Source organism: Ciconia boyciana, chromosome 6 (assembly GCF_034638445.1).
Source record: "Ciconia boyciana chromosome 6, ASM3463844v1, whole genome shotgun sequence".
In the NCBI taxonomy this organism is placed as follows: domain Eukaryota; kingdom Metazoa; phylum Chordata; class Aves; order Ciconiiformes; family Ciconiidae; genus Ciconia; species Ciconia boyciana.
In genome coordinates, this window is record NC_132939.1 from 45,848,595 (window position 1) to 45,871,060 (window position 22,466).

The 22,466-nt window shown below is 53.9% G+C and overlaps 1 protein-coding gene across 2 annotated transcripts; it reads left to right on the top strand.

Annotated features, from left to right (window-relative positions):
* Positions 1-1,634: 1,634 nt before the first annotated feature.
* Positions 1,635-20,442, top strand: JDP2 (Jun dimerization protein 2). 2 transcript variants are annotated; one of them, XM_072865388.1, is made up of 4 exons: positions 1,635-1,889; positions 13,346-13,569; positions 18,406-18,510; positions 19,391-20,442. In XM_072865388.1, the coding sequence occupies exons 2-4, from the start codon at positions 13,369-13,371 to the stop codon at positions 19,574-19,576; spliced, it is 492 nt and encodes a 163-aa protein (XP_072721489.1). In that variant the 5' UTR covers positions 1,635-1,889; positions 13,346-13,368; the 3' UTR covers positions 19,577-20,442. The 2 variants fall into 2 exon arrangements, with proteins under 2 accessions (XP_072721489.1, XP_072721488.1); XM_072865387.1 differs by lacking the exon at positions 1,635-1,889 and adding an exon at positions 7,963-7,983.
* Positions 20,443-22,466: the final 2,024 nt, after the last annotated feature.

The window sequence follows — 22,466 nt, forward strand, 5'->3', positions numbered from 1 at the left end:
CCAACTGAATTCTCTTTTTCTTGCTGAGACACAGATGAAGAGGGCAAGGCTGGAAGTGCTGGCAGTGAGACTCTGTGGATGATGAACAGCATGAATCGTCAGTGGTGAAAAGAAATTAAATTGGTGAATGCTGAAAAGAAACAATGACTGACAAGCCAGAAGGAAAACAAGGTAGGGTGGATGGTGCCTCTCTGTGCAGCTGGGAGGGTGGGCAAACAGGAGGATACGGAAAAGAGATGGCAGTATCGCTCAGCTCCATGACAGACTCCTCTTGTCTGTAATGACCTGCCCACAGGGCCCAGGGACACGCAAAAGGTCTCAGAGGAATTTGCTCGTCGTGACTGCTCGCTGTGGTTCATCCTGTTTGGGAGACATGTCTCATCTCTTTCCCCATTTACTTTGGGCATAGGCTCAGGCAGAGGGAGCTGGGTAGTGCCGCTCAGCCTGGTGGTTTTGCTAACCACTCCAGTGTCTTTTCTTTCCAAAGAAAAAGGAGCGTTTCTGTCCTGAAATGCTTTAGGAGCAACAGCTCTGGAGCATCCAGTACCTGTGGCAGGTCCAGTGTGGCCCTGAGGCTGTACAGAGCTTTGCTTCCCAGAACAGTTTGGCAGATGCAGGTGGGAAGAGGCCAATGTTAGAGAGAAAGAGGAAGGAGACAATTGAAATCCATGCAAATAAGTTATCAGGAAGGTCCCAGTCTGCCACCTGCTCCCCCATCTCTGCCTGACGTCATGGTGCTAGAGCACGGGGCACCATGAGTGTGCCTGTGCCTCAGGCAATGTCCCTCCTGGGATGTCCCAGTGATGATAAGGGAAGAAGACCAAAGCAGTTGGGCAGGGGAGCCTTGAACCCCTCTGCTTCCTCCTGGCTCCTCTCCATCCCAGTCAGAGGGCTGGCAGAGCTGGGGCTGACAGCCCTTGACCCGTGTATCGGGGAGACAGCGTCGTGTGGGGCGTGAGCAGGCCGGGCTGGAGTGGGATGCGATGAGCAGGAGCTCTTTTCCCACGGGGCAGCAGGGTTGCCCTGCAGCCCTCCCTGCCCCTCTATCTTTGCTGCCGTGGGTGAGGCGCGGTTGGCGCTGGGGAGCCCTGGCCACTCTCTCTGGTCCTTTCCCTCCTTGTTCTCAGGCGCAGGACTGAGGAGCGGGGGCTCCGCACAGAGCCTGCGGGCTGGCCCGGCCAGGGCTGCGGCGGCACCGGGCCGGGGCTGCCCGGGCCGGGGTCCTGGCGTGCGCGGGGGGGTGCGGAGCGGAGAGCGGGGAGGTGGGGGGAGCACAAATAGGAGCGCGGGGGGTCCCGCACCCGGTCGGGGGGTGCGAGGTGTTGGGGTGCGGAGGGGCCAGGGGGTGCCGGGGCTGCCGGCTGCGAGGGCACAGGGGTGCCAAGGAGTGGCGGGTGCGGAGTCCCGGGGTGCAGGATGCGGGGATGCCGGGCTGTGGGGTGCGGGATGCCGGGCTGTGGCGGTGCGGGCTGCGGGGTGCCGCGGTGCGGGATGTCGGGGTGCGGGGTGCCGGTGCCCCGGCTGGTCCCACCCCTGCGCGGCGCTCCCCGCCCCGCGGCCCCGCTCCCCCGCCCTCCCTGACGTGTGGCGCTGGCAACCCGGCCGGTTCCGCATTCCCGACCCCTCCCCGCAGCCCGGGGCCGCTATATAACCGGGGCTGATGCAACCCACCCCGCCGCCCGCCACAGCCTGCGGGAGGCGCGCACCGGGGCGGCGGCGGGCCAAGGCGCCCCGGCGGCGGCCGGCACCGACATCGGCACCCGGCGGGGCCCGGGGGTCGGGGCAGCGCCGCGCCGGGCGGCGGAGGCGGCGGGGCTGAGCCTGCAGCCCGCGCCCGGCCCCTGCGGCCGGGCCCCGCGGGCACCTCGGCAGCCCGGTCCCCCTGCACGGTGGGTGCGGGCGCGGGCGGGGGCAGCGCCGGGCGGGCCGGGATTGCGGCGGGCGGGGGCGGGGGCTGCGCCGGGGCGGCGGCGCTGCGGGGAGCGGCGGCGGGGGGCGCCCGGAGGAGCATCCCGGCACCTCGCGGCGGCGGGGAGGGGGTCCGGCTGCCAGCGGCCGGGCGCACCGCAGCGGCGTGGGGAGACCCTCCGGGGGGGCGGGCAGAGCCGCACAGGCGGCTCGGAGCCGGGCTGCTGCCCCCGCACCCAGCGGTGCGCGGGGGCTGGGGCTGCCGTTCGGGGCTGCCTGGCGCTGGGCTGCTGCCCCCGCACTGGTCCGCCGCGGGGGCGGCGGGGAGCGGCCTCTCCCCGCTTGCGGGCGCCCTCCCCGCCTCCGCTTCACCTGTCGGCCGGGCGCGCAGGTGAGGGCTCCGGAGTCCCTCCGGCCGCCGTGTTTGTGCCGCGGGGAGGGCTGGCGTCGCGGTGAGCCGTGCCTCCGGCCCGCGGGGCCCTGGGAAGGAAAGGGGCCCTGGAGGTTCCCCCACCGCTTGGTCCCAAGTCCGCTTTAGCAGTCAGGCGTGGAGTTGAATGGAAGTTGCATTCTTTTGCACGGTCTGCTCCAGGAGGCACTTTTCTTTTTCCATGGGAGGGAAATAGGTTTGAGAGCAAATTGGGGGAAAGGGAGAAATAGCAAGAGAGCAAGAGCCACGTTATGTTTCCATTTTCCTTTAATGAAGGCCCTGTGGAGGTGTATTTGAAAACACAGGGTCTCCTATGCCTTCAAGGAGGGTGAGAACACTGTGCTGGCTGGTTCCAGGGCCATATGCAGCGTATGGTGGCCAATGAAACAGGGCCTGGCTCGTTCTCTTGCTTGTCTTGGCAGCCTGCTCCATGGCTTGTATTACCAGCCCTGGAACACAACCACTGCCAAACTGTGTGTGTGTGTGTTTGGACTCTGAGAGCTCAGCAGAAACAAATGCTTCTGCAGCTCAGACCAGGATTTTTTAGCTAGTTTTGAGAACTTGCATGAAAATCTCTATCTGGAGGCCGTTGCTAGAGTCTGCACTGGGAATTTGCTGGTGAGTGCTTGCGTGGGGACATCTGGGAATGCCAGTCATTGGAGTTCAGATTCTTAGTATGACTCCTAGTGATTTAAAAAAGCAAAAACCTGCCCATCTGTGGGATGAGTGGGTGGGTGCAGGAGCTGCCGTCCAAACTGTCCCTGTGTCAAGCAGTGATTGGTTGTCCCAGGTTCCTGGGGTCTGAGGGATTAACCAGATCTGCTGAGAGTTAATGTGCAGGTTTCTGCCTCTGTCTCCTCGCTGAGACACCTATGGATGCTTCTCCCTCCCCTCCATGGCTGAGCGTTGAGCATTTCCCTCCTTACAGGATACAAAAGTCTCTGCTGCAGTCCTTGCCAAGGAAGAGTAGATACTCCCTCACACCTCTTGCCTCCTCCTGCCCTCTCCATCTGAGCAGTGTGTCTAACTAGGCTGCTCAAGCACAGGCAGCGCTGAGCATCTGCTCTGCGGTCTCCTTCCCCGTGCTAGTGTTTGCTACTTCAGCTGCATTGCCTGGGCCAGGTACTTGGCAGCATGCAGTGTCTTGAGTGTGAAGCTGTTGAGAGGCTCTTTTTCACTGCAGTAGGCTGTTCCCGGTGGACCTGGCCCCAAGAGCAAGGGAGGCAGAGCCATGGTGTGTGGCATGGACCCCTTGCCAGCCTACACGTGTCCTGCAGTGCCAGTGCAGCAAGGAGGAGGCACGGCAAACCCAATGCCATCTGTCTTTGGCTGCTTGCATGGATTTCTCAGTTGCTTGGACTGTCCAGAGTATCAATCCAAACATTGCAGGCTGTTTTAACATGTAGCCAGGGAGCTGAAGGTCCATATGGGCCTCTCAGCTGAGCAGGGCTGTTGCAAACTAGCCAGAGCTGGTCTTTATATGGATTAGAGGTCTTTGTGGATGACCCTGGCATTCAGGGCATAATTTTGAGGGGTTTTTAGGGGGGGGCCTCTCATCTCTGAGGCCATCCTTGGCCCCTGAGGGCAGAGCTCTGTGCTGGAGGAGGGTTGTCTTCTTGAAGAAGATTCCAGCCCTGACCACATGTGGTCATGGAAGGTCCTGGGGGATTTCAACAAGTCAGTTGTTAACCTCAGTGTCTGAGCTGCAGCCTGGCTCCGATCAGGGTATTCCTTCCTCCCCAAATCCCTTTGTACTGCTTCAGGCAGAAATAGGATAGCTTTTACCTTCCTGCTCTGGACTGCCGTCCAGTGGGTGGTGCAGCATTATTAAATGTCTGCCACAAATAACTAATTGCAATCTCTAATAATAATAATGCTGTGATAATGAATTGCAATTTTTTGCAATTATTGCAATTAGTTATTGCAATAGAGGAGCCTTGCTATGCTAGGTGCTGTACAAAACCCTGCTGTTACAGGTTGCTTACAAGTCAATCACTGCATTGCAGTGGTGGGGGCAGTGTAATGCTAAACTAGAGCTTTTTACTACCCTGTGAAGGTATGGAGGAAAATGCTCAGAGAACAAGAAGGACTGTGAGCTGACTGCTTTGCTAATGGCAAAGAGGGGTTTATTCCTAAAGCTGAGGACTGGAGGACTGTTATCCCCCCTCCTCATAATGGGGATAAGGAGTCAAAGCATCGGACAGGCAGGTGTGGGGGCCTGATGGGGGGGACTCAGCTGGGTGGGGGCTGCAGAACTGCACTTCTGCCAAGGACAGGCAGTCTGCTCTGGGCTGTCCTGTGAGAGCAGTGTAGGGAGCTGTGTGCCTCCCTGATGGAGAAGAGGAGGGAGGCAGCAAGGCTCTCTGCATTCCTGTTTTTGGAAAACTTTTCACAACCTTCTGTCTGTGAATGACTTGGACGTTCCTCCTGCCATCTGTGTGAAACTAGACATGCAGGGCTGAGCACGTCTAGTTCCCACTCAAGAAAAAGGTTTAGACTTCCATCTCCTGTGGAACTGTCCTTCACAGCTCCTTCCTCTCTTCAGCATCGTGGCCCTGCAGTCCACTCGCTGGAGCTCGGGAGTTTGCGATGGCACATTATACGTAAGGGTGTTCACAAACCCTGCAGCTCTTCTCCCACCATGTGGGGTTGCCCACGGGAGGAAGGGAACAGCAAGGGCAGCAGCTGGGTATCTCTGCGGGAAGGGAACAGATGCTTCTTTGGCCCTGCAAACCCAGGACCTGGTTGTAGGAGCCATCTCTCCCTCTTGGGATGGAAGTGGAGTGTGGAGGTAGTGAGGTACCATGGTGTCTAGCATACAGAGGTGGCATGCTGCAGCTCAGCGAACCTCGTAAGCCATGCTGTGATCATGCCTTAAACTGGCCTTTAAATAAAGGGGAATCTCCCTGAATGCTGTGTAACGCTAAGTAATGTTAGGTCCTTGGTAAACAGGGGGATTGCGCAGTTTTATCCCAGTGGGTGTCACTGCAGCTCTTCAGTACACTGCAGGTGGTGGGTTCCTCTACATCAACAGGTTCAGCAGATGAATGAATGCACAGTGGCTGTTGTTAAAGTCCATGTTTGCCAGCACTACTGCATGGGTATCTGAAAAGATCAGTTACAGCCAAAGGGCTTTGCTGCTGCTGTGTTCTGATGGTTGGCAAATAACTTTGATACTGATCAGTGTAGCCTTTGGCATGGGCACTGCAAGTTGCTGCTTTTAACGATACAGACCAGAAGAAGCTAGACAGGAGATGGGGTGACCTGCTATAAGGTACTACTTGAAACTAGACGCATTAGATGCATCTATAGCAGATAACAGTTGCCTGGGAATGGGAGAGTAGCACATTTTGGTCAACAGAAGAAAACTATAATTGCATGGCTAGGTACTTCTGGCACTGGGAATATGGGGTAGTGGCTTTCTGCCTTTGGCTTTATCATGCTTAACTTGGCACTCACTGGGGGCTGAACCTTGAAGTGTAAGAAGGTCTGTAGGCTCCAGTGACCCTCAGCACCCTGCGGTCTCCCCAGATAGAAAAAAGCCAGTGGATGTGTGCTTCAGAGAATGAGTGGTAGCAAACTGCCCTGTCTTTGTTTAGGAAGTTACATTCTGGGGGCGTGAGAAGTTGGGCATGTCAGGAAAGGGCTTTCGTATAAATCATCCTTCTGCCAACGGAAGGAACTAGAAAGATGCAATGTAGGACATACAGATTGAGCAAACTTGGTAGCCAGGAGCTAAAAAAGTTTTTTTTAAAAAAAAAAGACAGTAAAGCCATAGTAAAATCTAAGGAACCAGAAGTTGCTTGTCATGGATGGCAACACTGCTTCTGATCTCCAAAGCAGAACTATTGCCTGTTGGCCAGGAGCAGATGAAAGGCCCATTGCTGTGACTTAGGTGCTCCAAGACAGTACATACAAATGGCAATAGTATGGTAAGTGCTAACACACTGATGAAGAGATCAAAGATCGTTTGTATGGTGGCTTGCAGACTTTGGCAGTGCTCTGATGCATGGCAGCTGACAAGTACTGTCAGGCACCCAGGTCGAGCCTGGAGTGAGAGAACAACAGGCAAGCACAGCCTTCGTTCTGCAGGCAGCGTGGAGAAGGGCTGGTAGGACAGACTTTGCCTTAGCGCAGTGCTTAACATGGGCAAAAGAGAAACATGCTGGTATTTACAGACTGTCAGAATCTGCTGGCTGGCAATATTAGGTGCTAGACTGGCTCTCTGAGCATTGGAAGGGTAGTTGGATCAACCATTGCAGTTGTCAGAGCATGTAAAATAGATTATGTTGGAAGAAACTGTGACTTATAGACAGCAAAATTGAAAATAAGGTTGCAAACAGCCCTCACTCTCGCCAAGGAAGCTGACAGCAGAGATAAGACAGTAATGGCAATTTAAATTGAAGTGTGACTGTCAGAGCCTGCTTTGGGATGTTGCGGTCCTCTCTGCACGATGATGCTGTTGATGCAGCAGCAGCAACTGCATTGGGTTTATAAAGAAGCAAACAGCACCTCTGGGTAAGTGAAGATGCATAGGATGGCCCTGGGGGAACAGTGGATACAAACTAAGGCAGTTTCTGCACAGGGAAATGAATGTATGATTTCAACACAGGTAGGCATTCCTGTGCCAGTTTTCGTCTGTGGGTAAGAATAGCACTGAAGAGGTGGCAGGAGGGGTGTGAATGCAGGCTAGCAACCCGAGTACAAGCCCCCGGGGACATTGGGTTACGTGGATTATGCCTACGCACATTAGATTTATGCCGTAACTGCTGTACAAACATGAGCTCCTTCAAAAAAACCAAACAAACAGTCCCCAGAAAAAGCAGCAGCAAAATCAGTATGGGAAGAAAAAAAACCCCAAGCAAATGAAGATTAGAACTGCAGGAGAAAGAACAGGAGGGTATGCAGGGACAGTGTCGCTGAGGAAGCTGAGCAACTGTATGGGACAGTAATGACTTGGTAAAGCTTCTTCCTACTAGGTTGCAGGCTTCAGAAGATAACAGACCCCGGCAATAGGAGAAAAACTATGAGTAATGGGTACTGCCTTTAAGAAGTATTAAATCAACCAGTGTCACAGGCTGTTGACCATAAGGACATAATTGGGGGACAAAGCACAGAAACACTTGTTGCTGATGGGAAAGATGCAGCATAACCAAGGTGAGCAAAGGAAGCTGTAGTGTTGTCAGCTTTTTGGGGATGAGACTGCTGATAAAATAACTGAGCTTGACCTGAGGTTGACCGAGACCATAACAAGAACAGTGCCAAAGCAAGGACGCAAAAGTGACTGCAATAATTAGGAGGGTTTACAGACATTTTGGCAAGAGGTCAAGTCTTGTGTTACAGTATTTTAACCAGAACAAGGGGAGTGTAGAGGCAAAGCTAAGGAAATACAAACTGAATTTTGACCCATGAAATCACGTGTTGACCAGATTTTTGCTGTAAGGATAGCTGCTGAAGAGAGCATTGAATGACACAAGCTGGTCATCGCTGAACTGAAGTTTTAAGAAAGCCTTCTCTGTTTCCTAATTCACTCTGGAGCATCTTGATGTCGTGGCACGAAATGATGAATAGCATCAGTGCAGAAGGCACAGCTACGGTGAATGTAAACTCAAGCAGCTGGCGTCACGCAGATCCCAGTGTCAGATGTAAGACTGCACGTTCTCTTTCCCCTCACTGCTTTGCTTTGCTTTGTTGGCTTCATTATGTGAAAAAGCATAGCTGATACAATGCAGGAATTGTGTGGTTCAGCTGTAGGACACCAGAAAACTAGGTTTTACTGAAGACACAACGTTTCTCAGCTCGTGTAAGGAAACATTGAAAGACTGCCTGGCATTGAGGAAAAAAAGACTGTATTAATAATCAGTTATGAAAAGAAAAAATCTAATAAGAATCCCAACTGAAGCACTGTGTTAGAAAGTGAAGGAATACAGAGGTGAGTTGGTTCATGTGCCTTAGAAATAACAAACACTGCAAGGGAATATCCAGAAAGGAATTAGGAATTGGCAAGGCACCAGCTGTATTCAGCCCATCCAGCAAGATGTGGCTATTGAAAAACTGCAACTTAAAGGTCAAACTCAGATCTTGAACTTCAAAGTTATTTCTGCCCTACCTAAACATGGTAGAAATATACTGGAGCTATAGGCAGGCATGTCAGTGTCTTCCAGGGTAACAGCCTCAGGAAGAAGACCAAAGTATTAAATAGAATTACATGCCTTGGCTTTCTTGACACAATCAAAGTACAACTTCTTACCTCTAGCATTAATCAGAAAAGAAGGTGAAAGTGTCTGGAACTTGGGATGAAAGGAAAGGCTCTCTTCCAGGAGGAAGAGGCAAAAGGAGTGGAACAAGAGAGTCCCTCCGATCAGCAGGGAGTGACAATGCCTGGGGCTGAGGGGCATTGAGGGCTGGGTGGGATGATCTGTCACTGCAGCCCTGCTCTGCAGAGAGGGATGGCGTCTCTCCTCATTCCCTTCCTATTTCCACGGTTATAGCCCTGCTGGGAATGATTTTACATTCCTCTCCAAGGTCTAACTCAGCTTGACTCTTGGCAGTTCTCAATGTGCTCCTGAGCTTCTTGACCCCTGAGCAAGGTCTCGCTTGTAGAAGTCACTTCCCCCTTCCCACCTAGTTCTCGGCTCATCTTAATGTGCAGGTTCATGTTCTTCCAGGTGGCTTCTGGTGCTTTGGTTTGAACAGCTTTAGATTTAGGTTACACTGATGCAGGTGTGATGTGGGCTTTGGCAGTACAGTCCCTCGATCCAGGATAAGTTTTTAGAGCGTGTTAGGTACTGGGCCAGCTCCTTCACTCCGACCTGTGCCTGTTGTCACACTGGTATGGGGGCTATTTCAAGGCATATTAAGCTACCAGATCAAAGAGGTAGAGGGAAAAGGTGGGCCAGAGAAAACACAATGTTTTCTCAAATCTTTAGCCAGTTGTACCTGGGGAGCTGCCCCAGGCTCAGGAGTGCTTGGTGGCCAGGTAGTCCCACAGTCTGGAGGACAGATTTCTCTTCCCTCCTTATTTCATGAATTGCAGTGACCCTGAATTTGGTCCAGCTGAGGACCTGGACTGTCCAGCCCAGCGCCTGTGAGCTGCATGTCGTGATGGAAGACAACAAATTAAAACCAGGTCCCCCAAGTCCAGAATGGATTTAGGCATCCAGTGGTGGGCTCAAGTCAGCCTGAAGCCTGTGAAAGGGTGGATCAGGGCCCCAAATCAGTGCGTGCCATAGCAGCTCACACATGGTATTTGCAGGAGGGAGACTTCAAGAGGGCGTTCATATACTTTAGCTACCGATTTTTTATTTATTTTTTTTTTACTTAAGCCCAAACTGTTCAAGCTGGGATGGACGATGGACATCTATGGGATTATGGGATTGCTAGTGAGGGGGTGTGCAGCAGCTGGCCAGGGGTGCACTGCTGTTGGCAGGCTTCTTCCCCAGTGCCATAGCATGTCATCTTAGTGGCAGCGGCTGGGAAATGGCTAGCTCTGCAGTGTGTGCAGCTATCCCAAAATGGTAGACTGAATTTAACTCCACACAGCTGAGTCCTGTGGTAGTATGTACTGGGAAAAGCCTCTGGAGTCACCTCCCCTTTGCCATGCCACCTCACTGACCCGGCACTTTCCTGCTGGAGGGGGACAGTCTCTGAGGAAGATGGTAGGGATTTAGGCACAGTCCCCAAATAACTTTCTGCATTTTTCTGTGCAGCCTAGGACAGGATGGTGCCTGGTTTCTGGAGGAGGGAAGCATCTTAGCTGTGTGTAGGCCTGAAAGGAAGGGGAGGGACGTAGCGTGCAGCTTCAGAACCCTGCTGCGAACAGGCATCTCCTGACACCGTACAAGGCAACCACTGCAGATGTGGAATTACAGCTGTCTGGTTTAGAGGTCGCTATGGAAGAATGAATACTTTGGATCAGTTTAGGTCCTTGCAATCTCAACAAGTTGATGTGTAGTCTTTTCTGAGGACAAGTATGATTACCAAGTATTTTCTTTCTCTTCTGTCACCAAATGGGCAGGAGTCCATTTCATCATGTAGTATCAATTCACTTCAGAAGTTACTCATCTCTCCTATCTTTCCCATCTTCTTATTTTCAGGCTTTAATGTCCTTGTGCAGATCACCTCCCCCAGGCCCAGCTTCCTCCCACTGCATAGCAGCACTGCTGAGCACTGGCCTGCTCTTCCCTTTCTGGTCTCTCCTCCTGAAGGATGACCGGAGCAGAGGGCTTGATTCCTGCTTGCTGCCTCTTTATGGTCATGGTCTTGCTGCATTTGCTTTTCATGCTCTTTCTCAAGTCCCGTTGGTCACCACTGCTGTCTGCTGAGCAAACTGTGCCAGGGACATCTCGTGCTGACACCTGGACCTCTTTGGTGGCAGATTACAGTATATTAGACAGCTCACAGCATATTACAGCTTGTAGGTGCTCTCTGATGCAAATCCCCTTGTCTGTCATGCTAGTACAGCTTGCACAGCACCCATGCTGGGATCGTGGAGCTTGCATTAACCTCTCTACCCTTGACTAACCTGTATGATTGGCTTTCCTTCCCTTCCGCTGCTCATCTCCTGTTCCTTCACATTAACAAATATACCAAATAATCTCCTGGGTAAAGACATGTGCCAGTGCCAAGAAATCCTTAACTTCTCTGCTTGTCATGATTAACCCTGTTCAACCTGCTCCCACTGACCCTGCTTGAGCAGGGGTGTTGGACCACGTGATCTCCAGAGGTCCCTCCCCACCCCAACTGTTCTGTGGCTCTGTGATCCAACAGTCCTATCTCACATGCAGCTTTACTCACGTTTTCAGCCTGGTACTGACAGATTTGTCACCCCAGGATGCCAAGCGCTGAGGAACTGTGGCAGCTGGCTTGACAATGTGTGTGTGCCTCTGCTTAGCACAGCTGTACTGCCTGGACCAAAAGTCTGCATTGCCTGTTACCTGGTCTCTCAGCAGCTGTGAGTGGATGCTTTGGAAAGAGCGGGGCAAGTGCATGTTATCCCCCACTTAATGCACCTTCTCGCTGTGGCAATCAGTGCTGTCAGAGCTTCCAGGAGTTTGTGCAGACTGTGACTGATGGTCCTTCGTGGGCCCCTCTTCCATGAGTTTGCCCAACTGCTTGTTGAACCCTGCCTTGTGACTGGCTCTAGTGGTTGCAGGAATCTGCTCAGTGAGATTTTGGGTCCAGTCCATTAGCCTGTTTCACTCTCCTGACATCGATGGTCCTTCTCCCTGCTGTGTGGGTACTTCCTGGCGTGGGGGCAGGATGGGGTGGATGCCTGGTGGCTCCTGGAGTGTGCTGGGACTGATCCGGCTGGGCAGAGCAAGGAAAGCAGTGCATGAGAGCGCTTTGGAAAGCTGCCCAGCAGAGAAGGACCTGGGAGTGTTGGTTGACAGCCACCTGAATATGAGCCAGCAGTGTGCCCAGGTGGCCAAGAAAGCCAATGGCATCCTGGCTTGTATCAGAAATAGCGTGGCCAGCAGGACTAGGGAAGTGATCGTGCCCCTGTACTCGGCACTGGTGAGGCTGCACCTCGAATACTGTGTTCAGTTTTGGGCCCCCCACTACAAGAGAGACATTGAGGTGCTGGAGCGTGTGCAGAGAAGGGCGAGGAAGCTGGTGAAGGGTCTAGAGCACAAGTCTTGTGAGGAGTGGCTGAGGGAACTGGGGTTGTTTAGCCTGGAGGAAAGGATGCTGAGGGGAGACCTTCTTGCTCTCTACAACTACCTGAAAGGAGGTTGTAGCAAGGTGGGTGTTGGTCTCTTCTCCCAAGTGATAAGTGATAGGACAAGAGGAAATGGCCTCAAGTTGTGCCAGGAGAGGTTTAGACTGGATATTAGGAAATTTTACTTCACTGAAAGGGTTGTCAAGCATTGGAACAGGCTGCCCAGGGAAGTGGTGGAGTTGCCATCCCTGGAAGGATTTAAAAGACGTTTGGATGAGGCGCTTAGGGACATGGTGTAGTGGTGGTCTTGGTAGTGTTAGGTTTACGGTTGGACTCGATCTTAAAGGTCTCTTCCAACCTATATGATTCTGTGATTCTCTTATTCTGTGATGAGCACTGGGACATGTGGTTGAGTTGGGGGGGCGGTGGCGGGGAATGGTTGCTGTGTGGACAGAAGTTGACTCTGCATGTTGTAACTGGGTCACTTCTGAATGTCCCAGGCCAGTTACACAAGCAGGGATGTACTTGTGCTGTAGCCAGCAACCACCTGCTCCCTTTGCTTTTTGGCTGATACAACAGCTCCAGCTCTGAGCTTCCCATTTTAGGTATAATTTTATTTCTTTATCTTAGCTGCTTGTTTCCTGGTAACTCCCTTTCTTCTGCCTATAAGTGGCTTGCCAAAGCTTGTCACAATCCTATTCTCACTTGTGCTGTAATTTTTTTTTCCTTTCCTGATAGAAGAAGCCTTTTGCACCTTGCTCCATGTCCCCTCCTCTCCAGCCTTCGCTTCCTCATGTCTGTGCTGGGAGATGTTTGTTCAGTGGCAGGTTTTTCTCTCACAGTTTTATCCCTGGTCCCCGTGTGCCGTGTCCCAGCCCTGACCAGCAGGCTGAGCCTGCCCAGAAGAAATCCAGCCTAAGGCATATTATGGTCCTCTTTGTGCCTTTTTCTTCTTGTCCTAATAACCTACACATTAATGAGAACTCAGTTAAGAGCAAACCTTGATCTTTTGCACTCCAGAGAAAGGTGTGCCAAAACCACTAGTCCTTGGGACCACATTGTTGTCATTGCAGCCAGCTCCTGTTCTTCTGGTGCTTTGCCTCTCGTGTCTCTTCCCTTCCTGATCTACATACCAGTAGCGTGTCCTTCCTAGCAGGATTCATATATTTTGGTTTCTGTCACCAGGTTCTGCTTACTCCTTGCCTTTGCCATCCCTGGGGAAGAGCATCTGCTTTCCCTGGTTTGCACCCTGTTAGGTGATGGGACTGTAGAATAAATTTGGCTTGTGCCATGTTGTGAGGCCCTGTAGCTGGATTGTAATGGGCTGTGTCTCTCTCTCCCTCCAGCCTACGAAGCTGTTTCCCCTGCTATGATGCCAGGGCAGATCCCCGACCCGTCCCTGACGGCCGGCGCACTGCCTGGGCTTGGCCCCTTGACAGGACTGCCTGGCACAGCCCTGACTGCAGAGGAGCTGAAGTACGCCGACATCCGCAACATCGGCGCCATGATCTCACCACTCCAATTCCTGGAGGTGAAGCTTGGGAAGAGACCCCAGCCTGTGAAAAGTGAGGTGAGTCTTGGGGGCTCCTGGCTACAGATGGCCCTGCAGGGCTGTTGCCTGCACCTGCCTGGGTTTCTCTCCTGCCAGTGCTTGGGTTTCCTGCCAGGGTGGCCAGCAACATGTTTTATAAGCATGTCACGCTGCCTGTTTGGTGATATGATGCATGTTGGCAGCTGCTCTACCGGCTGCCTCTTCCCCCTGCCTGAATTTCTGTCCCTGTGGCATGGGCTGGGAGTGATGGCCTCAGTGTCCCAGACCTGACTGGTCCCACGCAGCCGTTGGCAGCCGGCTGAACTCAAACCCAGCCTGTCCCTAGGTTGGGGCACGCACCCAAAGGAGAAGCAGCGTGGCCCATCAGAGGGCTTGCGCGATGCTTTCATCCTGTCTCCAGTGCCAACGAGCCCTTGGTGCTGCTGGCGTTGGCATTGCCTTTCCCAGGGGGATGAGGCGCGTGGGCGAGCAGTGCTGAGTGACAGTGGTGACAGCTTGTGCTGCTGGCTGGGGCTGCCCCTGCCCCACTGTTTGTGGGGTGGGGGGGGGCCTGGCTTCACCTTGGGGCTCCTGGGACAGGGAAGGTGGGCGGCTTCTGCTCCGTACCGCAAGCTGGCACGTCAGAACCAGGCTCCAAGGACTTGGGAGACACTTGCACAGCATTTTCCTTGTGTGGTTGTCTCATGTGTTGGTTGTCCAGTCTTTAACTCCTTGACCCTTGCTGTCCTGGTGGTGAGTGTTTGCACCTCCCACTGCCTGCAGACGGAGCTGGAGTTCTGCTCAATCAGTTCAGAGGCCCCACATTGGTGAGGGTGGTGGCTGCTGTCAGACGGTCCAATAGACAACCCTTCTGAACAGTGCATTTGCTCCTGCATGAGGATAACTCAGATGATGCTGTGTGAGGATGGGGTGATGTGCATTCCCTGGAGATGTCAGCGAGCAGGTGCTAGCTGATGTGAAAAGCTGCCTGTGATGAGCTGTGAGCTGAAAGGGGTAAAACATCAGTTCCAGGGAGCAGCCCACTCTCCAAATGGTGCCGACACTTGGTTTGGCTCAACTCTTTTGGCAAAAGCCTAGCAGCACCCAGGCCCACCTGCAGGGAGGGTGCCTGTTCCTGCCCCCCAGCCCCTTGCGGTGGACTCCTGTGGGGAGAACTGGTATGACAGAGTCCATCTGATCACCTTGCACAGGAGCTCTGTGCCCAAGGGGGCATCCAGTCAGCTCGTGCAGCATCCCATGGAGCTCACCTGGGGAAGGACTGGGCAGCTCCATAATGGCAAGAGCTGAGGCTAGGATGCTGCAGGAGGCCATTGGAAAGTCCTGGGGGATGCTAATGGCTTTGGTCCCTCTGCGGGCAAAACAGTTGTGGGTTGGCAGCTGAAGCCAAATGCTGTCCCAAGCTCTTGGCCTGGGTGTCATGCAGCAAATGGGGTGCAATGCCCGCCTCACTTCATGGGTTGGGGAAGAAAGAGGGAGTCTGTAGCTGTGTTGTCTTCCCGGGCACAGCTCCTTTCCTGGGGTTTCCTGTTTCAGGGCACCTGGGGTTTCCTGTTTCAGGCACCTCTGAGCTGGCCCTGCAACAGCTGCTTTTGCTCAGTGGGCATGGGGATGTGGTCTCACCCACCTCTGCATAACAGGGACAGGGCAGCTCTGCCCCGCAGCAGGTACTGGAAGTGCCGAGTGTCCTCTGAGCCAGTTGTTGAGACACCATGTGGAGGAAAGATAAGGGGAAATCCACTGGCAGCCCCCGCATGGCTGCCTTCCCTGCAGCCGGTTCCTCCCCTGCATGGCCTGCGAAGCTGAGGAGTTGAGGACAGCAAATGGAGCTGCCCCTGGCACAGGCTTTGCAGTGAAAGCCTAGGGGAGCTGAAGCAGTAGCTGCTTATCCCATGAGTAGCCAAGAAGCTGCCCACGCATAATTTTGCAATGCAGCCTGCAGCTGCTTTCCTCTTGCAGGGAGCCGGAGCCCGGGGACGCTGGGTACCAGCATGCCATGCTCTGCACGGCACCTGGCAGGGCAGGCTGCTCCCTGCGAGCTGGGTCACAGCCAGCTTTCTCTGCTGTGCTGGGGGGACCAACATCTCCTGGCACTAGGGTGTTTGTCCCTGGGAGTGTGCACAAAACCCACCCAGTGGGTGCTGGGCGCTGGCTTCCCCGCAGCGTGGTGGACAGCCCCACTGGGCAGGCTGCCCTCCTCTTGGGGCAGCTGGAGACAGGTGCTGCCGGCCTCCTCCGTCATCGAAACCCGCCTGGGGTGCTCCCTCTGGGACAGAGCCCTGCCCCTCAGGCTGATGATCGCCTCAGTCATGCTGCTGAGTGAAGCAATTCAGGAGGCAACCCCAGACCTTCTACCCACAGGACTCCCCTGGAGATCAGCTACTGAAACATGCTATGGGGTGATACACCATCACTGTCCCTCGTGCCTCTGAGTAGAGTCCTAACCCCCAGCACCAGGGCCATGTCACCTTTTGGAACTGAAATCAAGCAGAAGAAGAGAGGGGGAAACCTGCTTTCTTGAAGTTACAGGAGCTGTGGTCAGAAAGCAGAGCCAAGAGTTCAAGCTGCCGCTATCTGTGCTGAGCCACCATCCTTGAGCATCTGTACCCCATCTAAAGGACACAGCCCTTTGCTGTGCCCTCTGTGGGGTAGAGGGGAAGCTGAAGGGACAGGTCACTTATTGTTTGATTCTCACCGAAAGGAGCAACAGGGCATGGATATGTGTCATGCAGTTCCCGGGGATACTGTGAGGCTTGCGCGGTCACTGTTTGCTCTTCCAGTTCCTGTTACAACCCAAAATGTACTTTGCAGGAAAGTTTGGGGTGTGTTTCTTGAGCTTTGGAGCTGTGAGCACATGTCCCCTCTCTGCACTCTCCTAATAATCCTTGAACTAAAAGGCCTAGAAGCTATCTAAGGGTTAGATGAGTGGTTGGTAAATGTGCGGAGGGGAATGGTGGCTACCCTGATATCCATCTCTTAAACTCTGCACAGAAATTTTGTGAGAGCTGCTTCTGTCTTTGCTGTGGGTATCCGGGTTCTGCCAGGAGGAAAAGGCAGCAGAGTGTGGAGTTAGAGCCTTCCTGGTCACTTCTGATAACACCTGCCACATCTGAGTTACATGGGTGTAGTGAGAGCTGGCCACTTCTGACTGGACTGGGGGGCATCAGTGCAGTTCCCATGCTGGTTCTTCCAAGTGTGGTGCATGATGCCCCATGGCACTGCCTTGGCAAAGGAATGGTGGCAGCCTGGCATTATGGAAGTCTGTGCATAGCTTGTGCTGACTTTGTGTAATATTTTAGCCTCAGCTAAAGTAGCAACTTTGGTATAATGCTTGGGAAGTAAAGTAGAGAAGGTGGAAAAGCTATTAGTGCTATAAAGCTTGGACATTGTCTTCTAAAGCATGCTACACGCTGCATATTGGATGTGCAGCTTACTTAAGGTACCCCTTCACCTCAACTCTGCCGAGTCAATGTTTCATCCTGTCCTTGCACATCACATTGAGATGTTTTGATTAGCAGGCTTTGGACTCGGTGAATGTTAGCAGCGTGCACACTTTGCCATGGACAATGGCACCTGCAGCTTTTGTTTCTTGCAGGCACCACTGGTGTACTTATGTGTGGGGTAATCTGGTGGCCCCCCACTCCTACCACCACTTTGTGGCCTTGGCATTGGGGAATCTCTGACTTCCATTTTGAGGTGACTAAGCCCAGGCGCTAGAGCAACAAGGATGTTCAGATGGTGTGTGCTGCGAGAGGCTTGTCTGGGAGATGTGTCCCTCAACCACACTGACTTGGGGAAGTACGAAGGGAAGGATGTGGCTGCCTTCTCAGACTGGAGCTGCCCTTAGAGAAGGTGCAAACGGGCTGTGGAAGTGCTCATAAAGCAAATGTTGCTCCCACTGCATTTGAGAAGATGCGTGCTGTCAGGTATCAGTTGATAGGAACAAGGCAGTTCAGTCTGACATCTCAAATTTTGGAGTCCCAGGCCAAATGTGGATGAAGGCACTGAGGATCTTTGCTTCTCTAGCCATGCTACGAAGTGTAACCTGGATGCTGACTTTTCAGGGCTTTCCAGCACTCTGATTTTTCTTGAAGGAGCTGGTTTGGGTTCTCGGATGTAAGCATGCCATAGGCCATTTACACAAGCTTTGTAGTAAATATCCCTAAATAATTTGATTATGGGTTTCCAACCCATAGGGCTAATTGGCCTAGCCTGTGTGGTTTGAGTCAGACAGCACAGAGCAACTGAGTCATGGCGAACAGCCGAGGCACTGCCGTGTCCCGCTTCTTTACAGGGCATGCGGGACCTGTCCCCACCTTAACGCGGTGGCCCTGTGACTCGGGCAGCGCTGAAGCTGCAGCAGACAGTCCCGTGTACTGGAAGGGGGGGAAGAGCCAGGCCCAGCTGGGGGATCTTTCAGGTTTCTCTGCCTCTCGCCCTTGCTGTGTGTGTGATGCTTTGAATGACTGTGCTCACAGAGCTGTGCCTGTAGATGTCTGTGGGACAAACTGTGCCTGTCTTTGTGGCATGGGGCTCTATTCCCCTTGTCTCTGCCCTCTCTCAGGGAGGGAGCAGCCCTGCAAAGAGTTGTCTGTCCCCTGCCAGCCGGGTCCCCAGCTGTGGGTACCGCACTGGTCTCCCTCCCCATGTCCCTGCAGAGTGGAGTTAGAGGCCGTGGCAGCAGCATGCCTGGTTCCTGTGAGGATTAGACCATGTTGCTGGTGGCCGCTGGCTCGGGTGGCTGCCGCCACCCCTCTCCTTGCCTTGCCACCGGTGGGGCTGCCGGGTGCTCACCCCTGCCTCCTGCCCTGCCCCACACCTGCTGGCTCTGACCTGGGCTTCTCTGTCTCCTTGCAGCTGGATGAGGAAGAGGAGAGGAGGAAAAGGCGCCGGGAGAAAAACAAAGTAGCAGCAGCGCGATGTCGTAACAAGAAGAAGGAGAGGACGGAGTTTCTGCAGCGGGTGGGTGCCTTGACCTCTCCCAGGGTGCAGGGGGGACCTTGGTGGGGGCACCTCCCTAGAAAGGTGCCCCAGCTGCGGGCAACTCCTGAACTGCCCTCTGTCTCCCCTTGCTCCTGTGCCCTTACCTGGGAAAATACAGGCCTGTTGCCCCCCTTTCCATGAGGCTGTGAAGGTGGTGGCCATGTACGTGCCCAGGCAGAGCTCACAGGCATCCCTATGCCTGTGGTACCAGGGATGGAGAGGGCTGGAGGTGGGTTCTGGGCTTGGGGGAGAGGGGGCTGATAGTGTCCCTGCCTCAGTGCTGGAGCAGGAGCAGCTGTGGGAGTGTGGCACAGGACAGGCGCCGACAGCATGCTGGCCCCTTGCCCAAATTCCTGAAGGTTTCCCCATTCAGAGGCCAGATGCCCTCTCACCTGTGACCCCAAGGCAGAAAAACTCTCACAGCACCTTGCTGCTGTTCTGCAAGGCGTGGTGGGACACGGGCAAATGACACAGCGGGGGACAAGAGGCATTTCACAAGGGCGGATACTTGCAGATGGGGGGTGAAAACTTAAATGTGGGTTTGTTTCCAAACACCCATCCAGACCCTGGAAAGCAGCCAGGCAGAGGTTTTGCTGTGGTGCAGCAGAGGCGTGTGCTAGGAGGTGGCTGTGTATTTCCTTGCAGCGGTAATGCACTGGCACTAGGTAATGCAAGGCAGCGGGGCTGGGGATGAACTGCCTGGAGGGACCTGGTGCCTTGGCAGGTCTTCAGGCTGCTCCTGTGCTGCAGGGGCTGAGGGGCAGCACTGAGCAGAGATGGCTTGTTGGCCAAATTGTTTCTCCTTGTATCTTGTCCTGTTGAAGTAAAGTCACACGCGGTTGTGTTTCTGTCCTGCTAGGAGTCCGAGCGTCTAGAGCTCATGAACGCTGAGCTGAAGGCCCAGATAGAAGAGCTGAAACAGGAGAGGCAGCAGCTGATCCTGATGCTGAACCGGCACCGTCCCACCTGCATCGTGCGGACTGACAGCATCAAGACGCCCGAGAGTGAAGCCAACCCACTGCTGGAGCAGCTAGAGAAGAAGTGAAGGTGGCACTGGGCCAGAAGGAGGAGACAGTGGCGCAGGGTCTTCCAGGGTCTCTAATGTATGTACTGTATGAAGAACTGTGCACCCAGGCCTGGTGCAAGCCAGGACCCAGTGGGCTTCCTTGGGAACTATGGACCAAACAAATATGGGGACAGAGAAGATCAGGAACCTGTCAACCATGTACTCTGAGGCTGAACCCGGGAGCAGGGCTGGTGGCGCCGGTGAGGGCAACCTCCCTGTGATACCTCATCACGGCCCTTCAGCCTGCTCACGGCCCCAGGGACCCACGATGCCACAGCACATCCCACGAGGACCACGCGCCCCATGGGGAGCAGGGGAGGAGCGGCGGCTGTGTGGTGCCTGCCGGCACCCTGCCCAGAGGCTGCCGCCGCTCCTGGCGCATGCTCCGGAGGGAAACCCGAACCCAAGAACCGCAAACACTTGATGCAGCCCCGTCTGGTGGGCAGGCCTGTCGGGGCTCGGTGGCGCAGGCGCCCCCCACAAGCACACTCTCAGTATAATGTTTACAGCCCAGCTGTCCGTGTCGGCCGTGCTTTTGAATGCACATTTTTACACTTTTTTTAAAGTATTTTTTACAAAGTTTTTATACAGCGATCTCTATATGGATTTATATAATCACTAGATGTGATCCCATAGAAATGTATGTTATGATGGTCTGTTTGTTACAAATGCATATGCCACAGTTATCTCCATTGTGTTACTTGTCTGGTAGTGTCTGGCTCCTTCCCCGGCATGTTGGGAAGGGGGTCCAAACCGCCCTCCGCAGTGGTGTCGCTAACCTCTCCATCCATGTATGTCCTTCATAATACTCAGTTCTGTATCTCAGTAAATGTTACCTTTACATACACCGTCCTCCTGTGCTCTGTCTGGGTCAGGCCACTGTGAGCTGTGGCCAGAGCTTGGCACCATGGCAGCATGTGCTGGGTCTGACCATGCCGGGTGCGTTCCTGGCTGAGTGGGATGGTGCAGCTGATCCCAGTGCTGTTTTTGGTGGTTCTCTGTGTTAGCAGCTGTGAGCCAGGGGGATTCACCCTGGGGAAGCTGGGAACCTCTGGGGCAGCTCTGACCATTGTCAGGCAAGAAGTAGCTCAGTGCTGCACTGAGGAGAGCAGGCAGGGCATGGCGTGCTGGCTGGAAAGGCAGAGGTATGAGATGGGGAGACCATCTCATCCTTACCTGGTCCTTCTTGTACCAGGTAAGCAGCTGTACAGCAGCTTGAACTAATCTCAGGGATGAGAAGGAAAGGGGGGAGCTGTCACAATGTCCTTGTGGTGGTGATCCCTTCATGGAAGGAGCTGGAGAACAGTTCCTTTGGGTTTCTGCTGGGTCCTAGCCTTGCCCCCACTGACGTGCTGGGAAAACTCCTAAAGCTTGCCCTGGGCTTTGGCCAGTGCTGAGCACAGGGGGGTTGAGGTTGAGAAGATAACTGGCCCGGTGTGCTTCAGAAGCTAGGACTGAAAGAGTTGGCATCCCCATATGAATAACCAAGCCCTGACACTATTGCTGTGTTCCTGACTCTTAGGTACGAAGGCAGTGGGCAGGTGCCTTTGTCTGGACTGGGGCAGACCCCATCTCACACGTGGGCACCACCGAGGGTTGTCTCAGAGGAGCAGCGGTGCACCTAGTCTTCCCCCTGTTGGTGTCCTACCCATTACCAGTGTGGATGAGGCTACTTTGATGCAAACTGCAAGTGAAAGAAGCTTTCAGCATCTGGTACAGATGCACACTCCAGCCAGGACAACTGAAGTGGTGTTGGGGAGAAGATGAGCTTGACCTAAACATGACAAGAGCATGGGAGGAGGTCTTCCCTAAGCACAACTGCTTCTCTAGTGCATGTTTCTCTCTCTGTAGCCTCCTTTTTCAACAGTTAACCTCCAGGGATATCTGACATTAGTCCTTTCCCTGTTTCATACTTTCTTCCTAGATTTCCCCTCCCTTTCTATAACCTATGTCTTTGGGACCTCCCAAAATGCTGCCAGCTGCCTTATTTAGTGTGAAGCATGTTGGATCTGTTACAGGCAAAGTTTTTGCCCTGGGAGGACTTGTTGGCTGAGGTGCTCTAGGGGGATGTGCAAGGACAGGATCTGAAACCAAGCTGGTGGAGAAAAGCAGTGTCTGGCCTGGCTCCCACCGCCTGCCGTGCAGCCCTTGAAGCTGGGCAGCTGTCCCTCTGTGCTTCCCTCTGCCCAGACCTGCAGCAGTGGCTCAGACCTGACCCATTTCTCAGCTGCTGTCAGGAGCCAACCTTCATACTTTGAGGAAGACGATGCCTCTTATCGAGCTCTGCTGAAAGGACGCAGAGCACTTCCTGGGCCTGCTTCTCTCTTCAGGACTTTATTTCCCTTTGCAGAGTGTACATGGTAATGAATTTCCAGGCTCCTGCAAGTACCAGTTTCCTCTTTGGTGGTCAGTGGGAGCTCCCCATGGGACATCAGATGGTCCAGCCACGGGCATCTTGTGCTTCTTGCTCACCTGGAGAGCCTGTGTGCTCATCTTCATGTGGGGGGACTCCCACCCACCTGCCACTCACCTTCCAGCAGCACTGGCAGTGCTGTGGGTGCAGGCGATGGCCCTTCTCTGGCAAATAGCCACACTGCGGTAAAAATTCCTGTTATGAAAACAGCTGGCTTCAAAGAGAAATATAAGGTGCCCTTTGAAACCAAGCATGCTAGAAGCAGCTAGCAAAGGCAGCAGCAGCAGAGTGATGGATCTACATCAGTTTAATTCTCAGCTACTCCAGCCAAGGCTCAGGCAGGAGCCATCTGAGCCCTGGCAGTGCCCAGACAGGTTTTTGCCCAGTCTCCTGTATATCCTCCAAACAGCCTTTTGCTGCATCCCAGTCAGTACCAAGGGGTTTGCTACTTAGTTT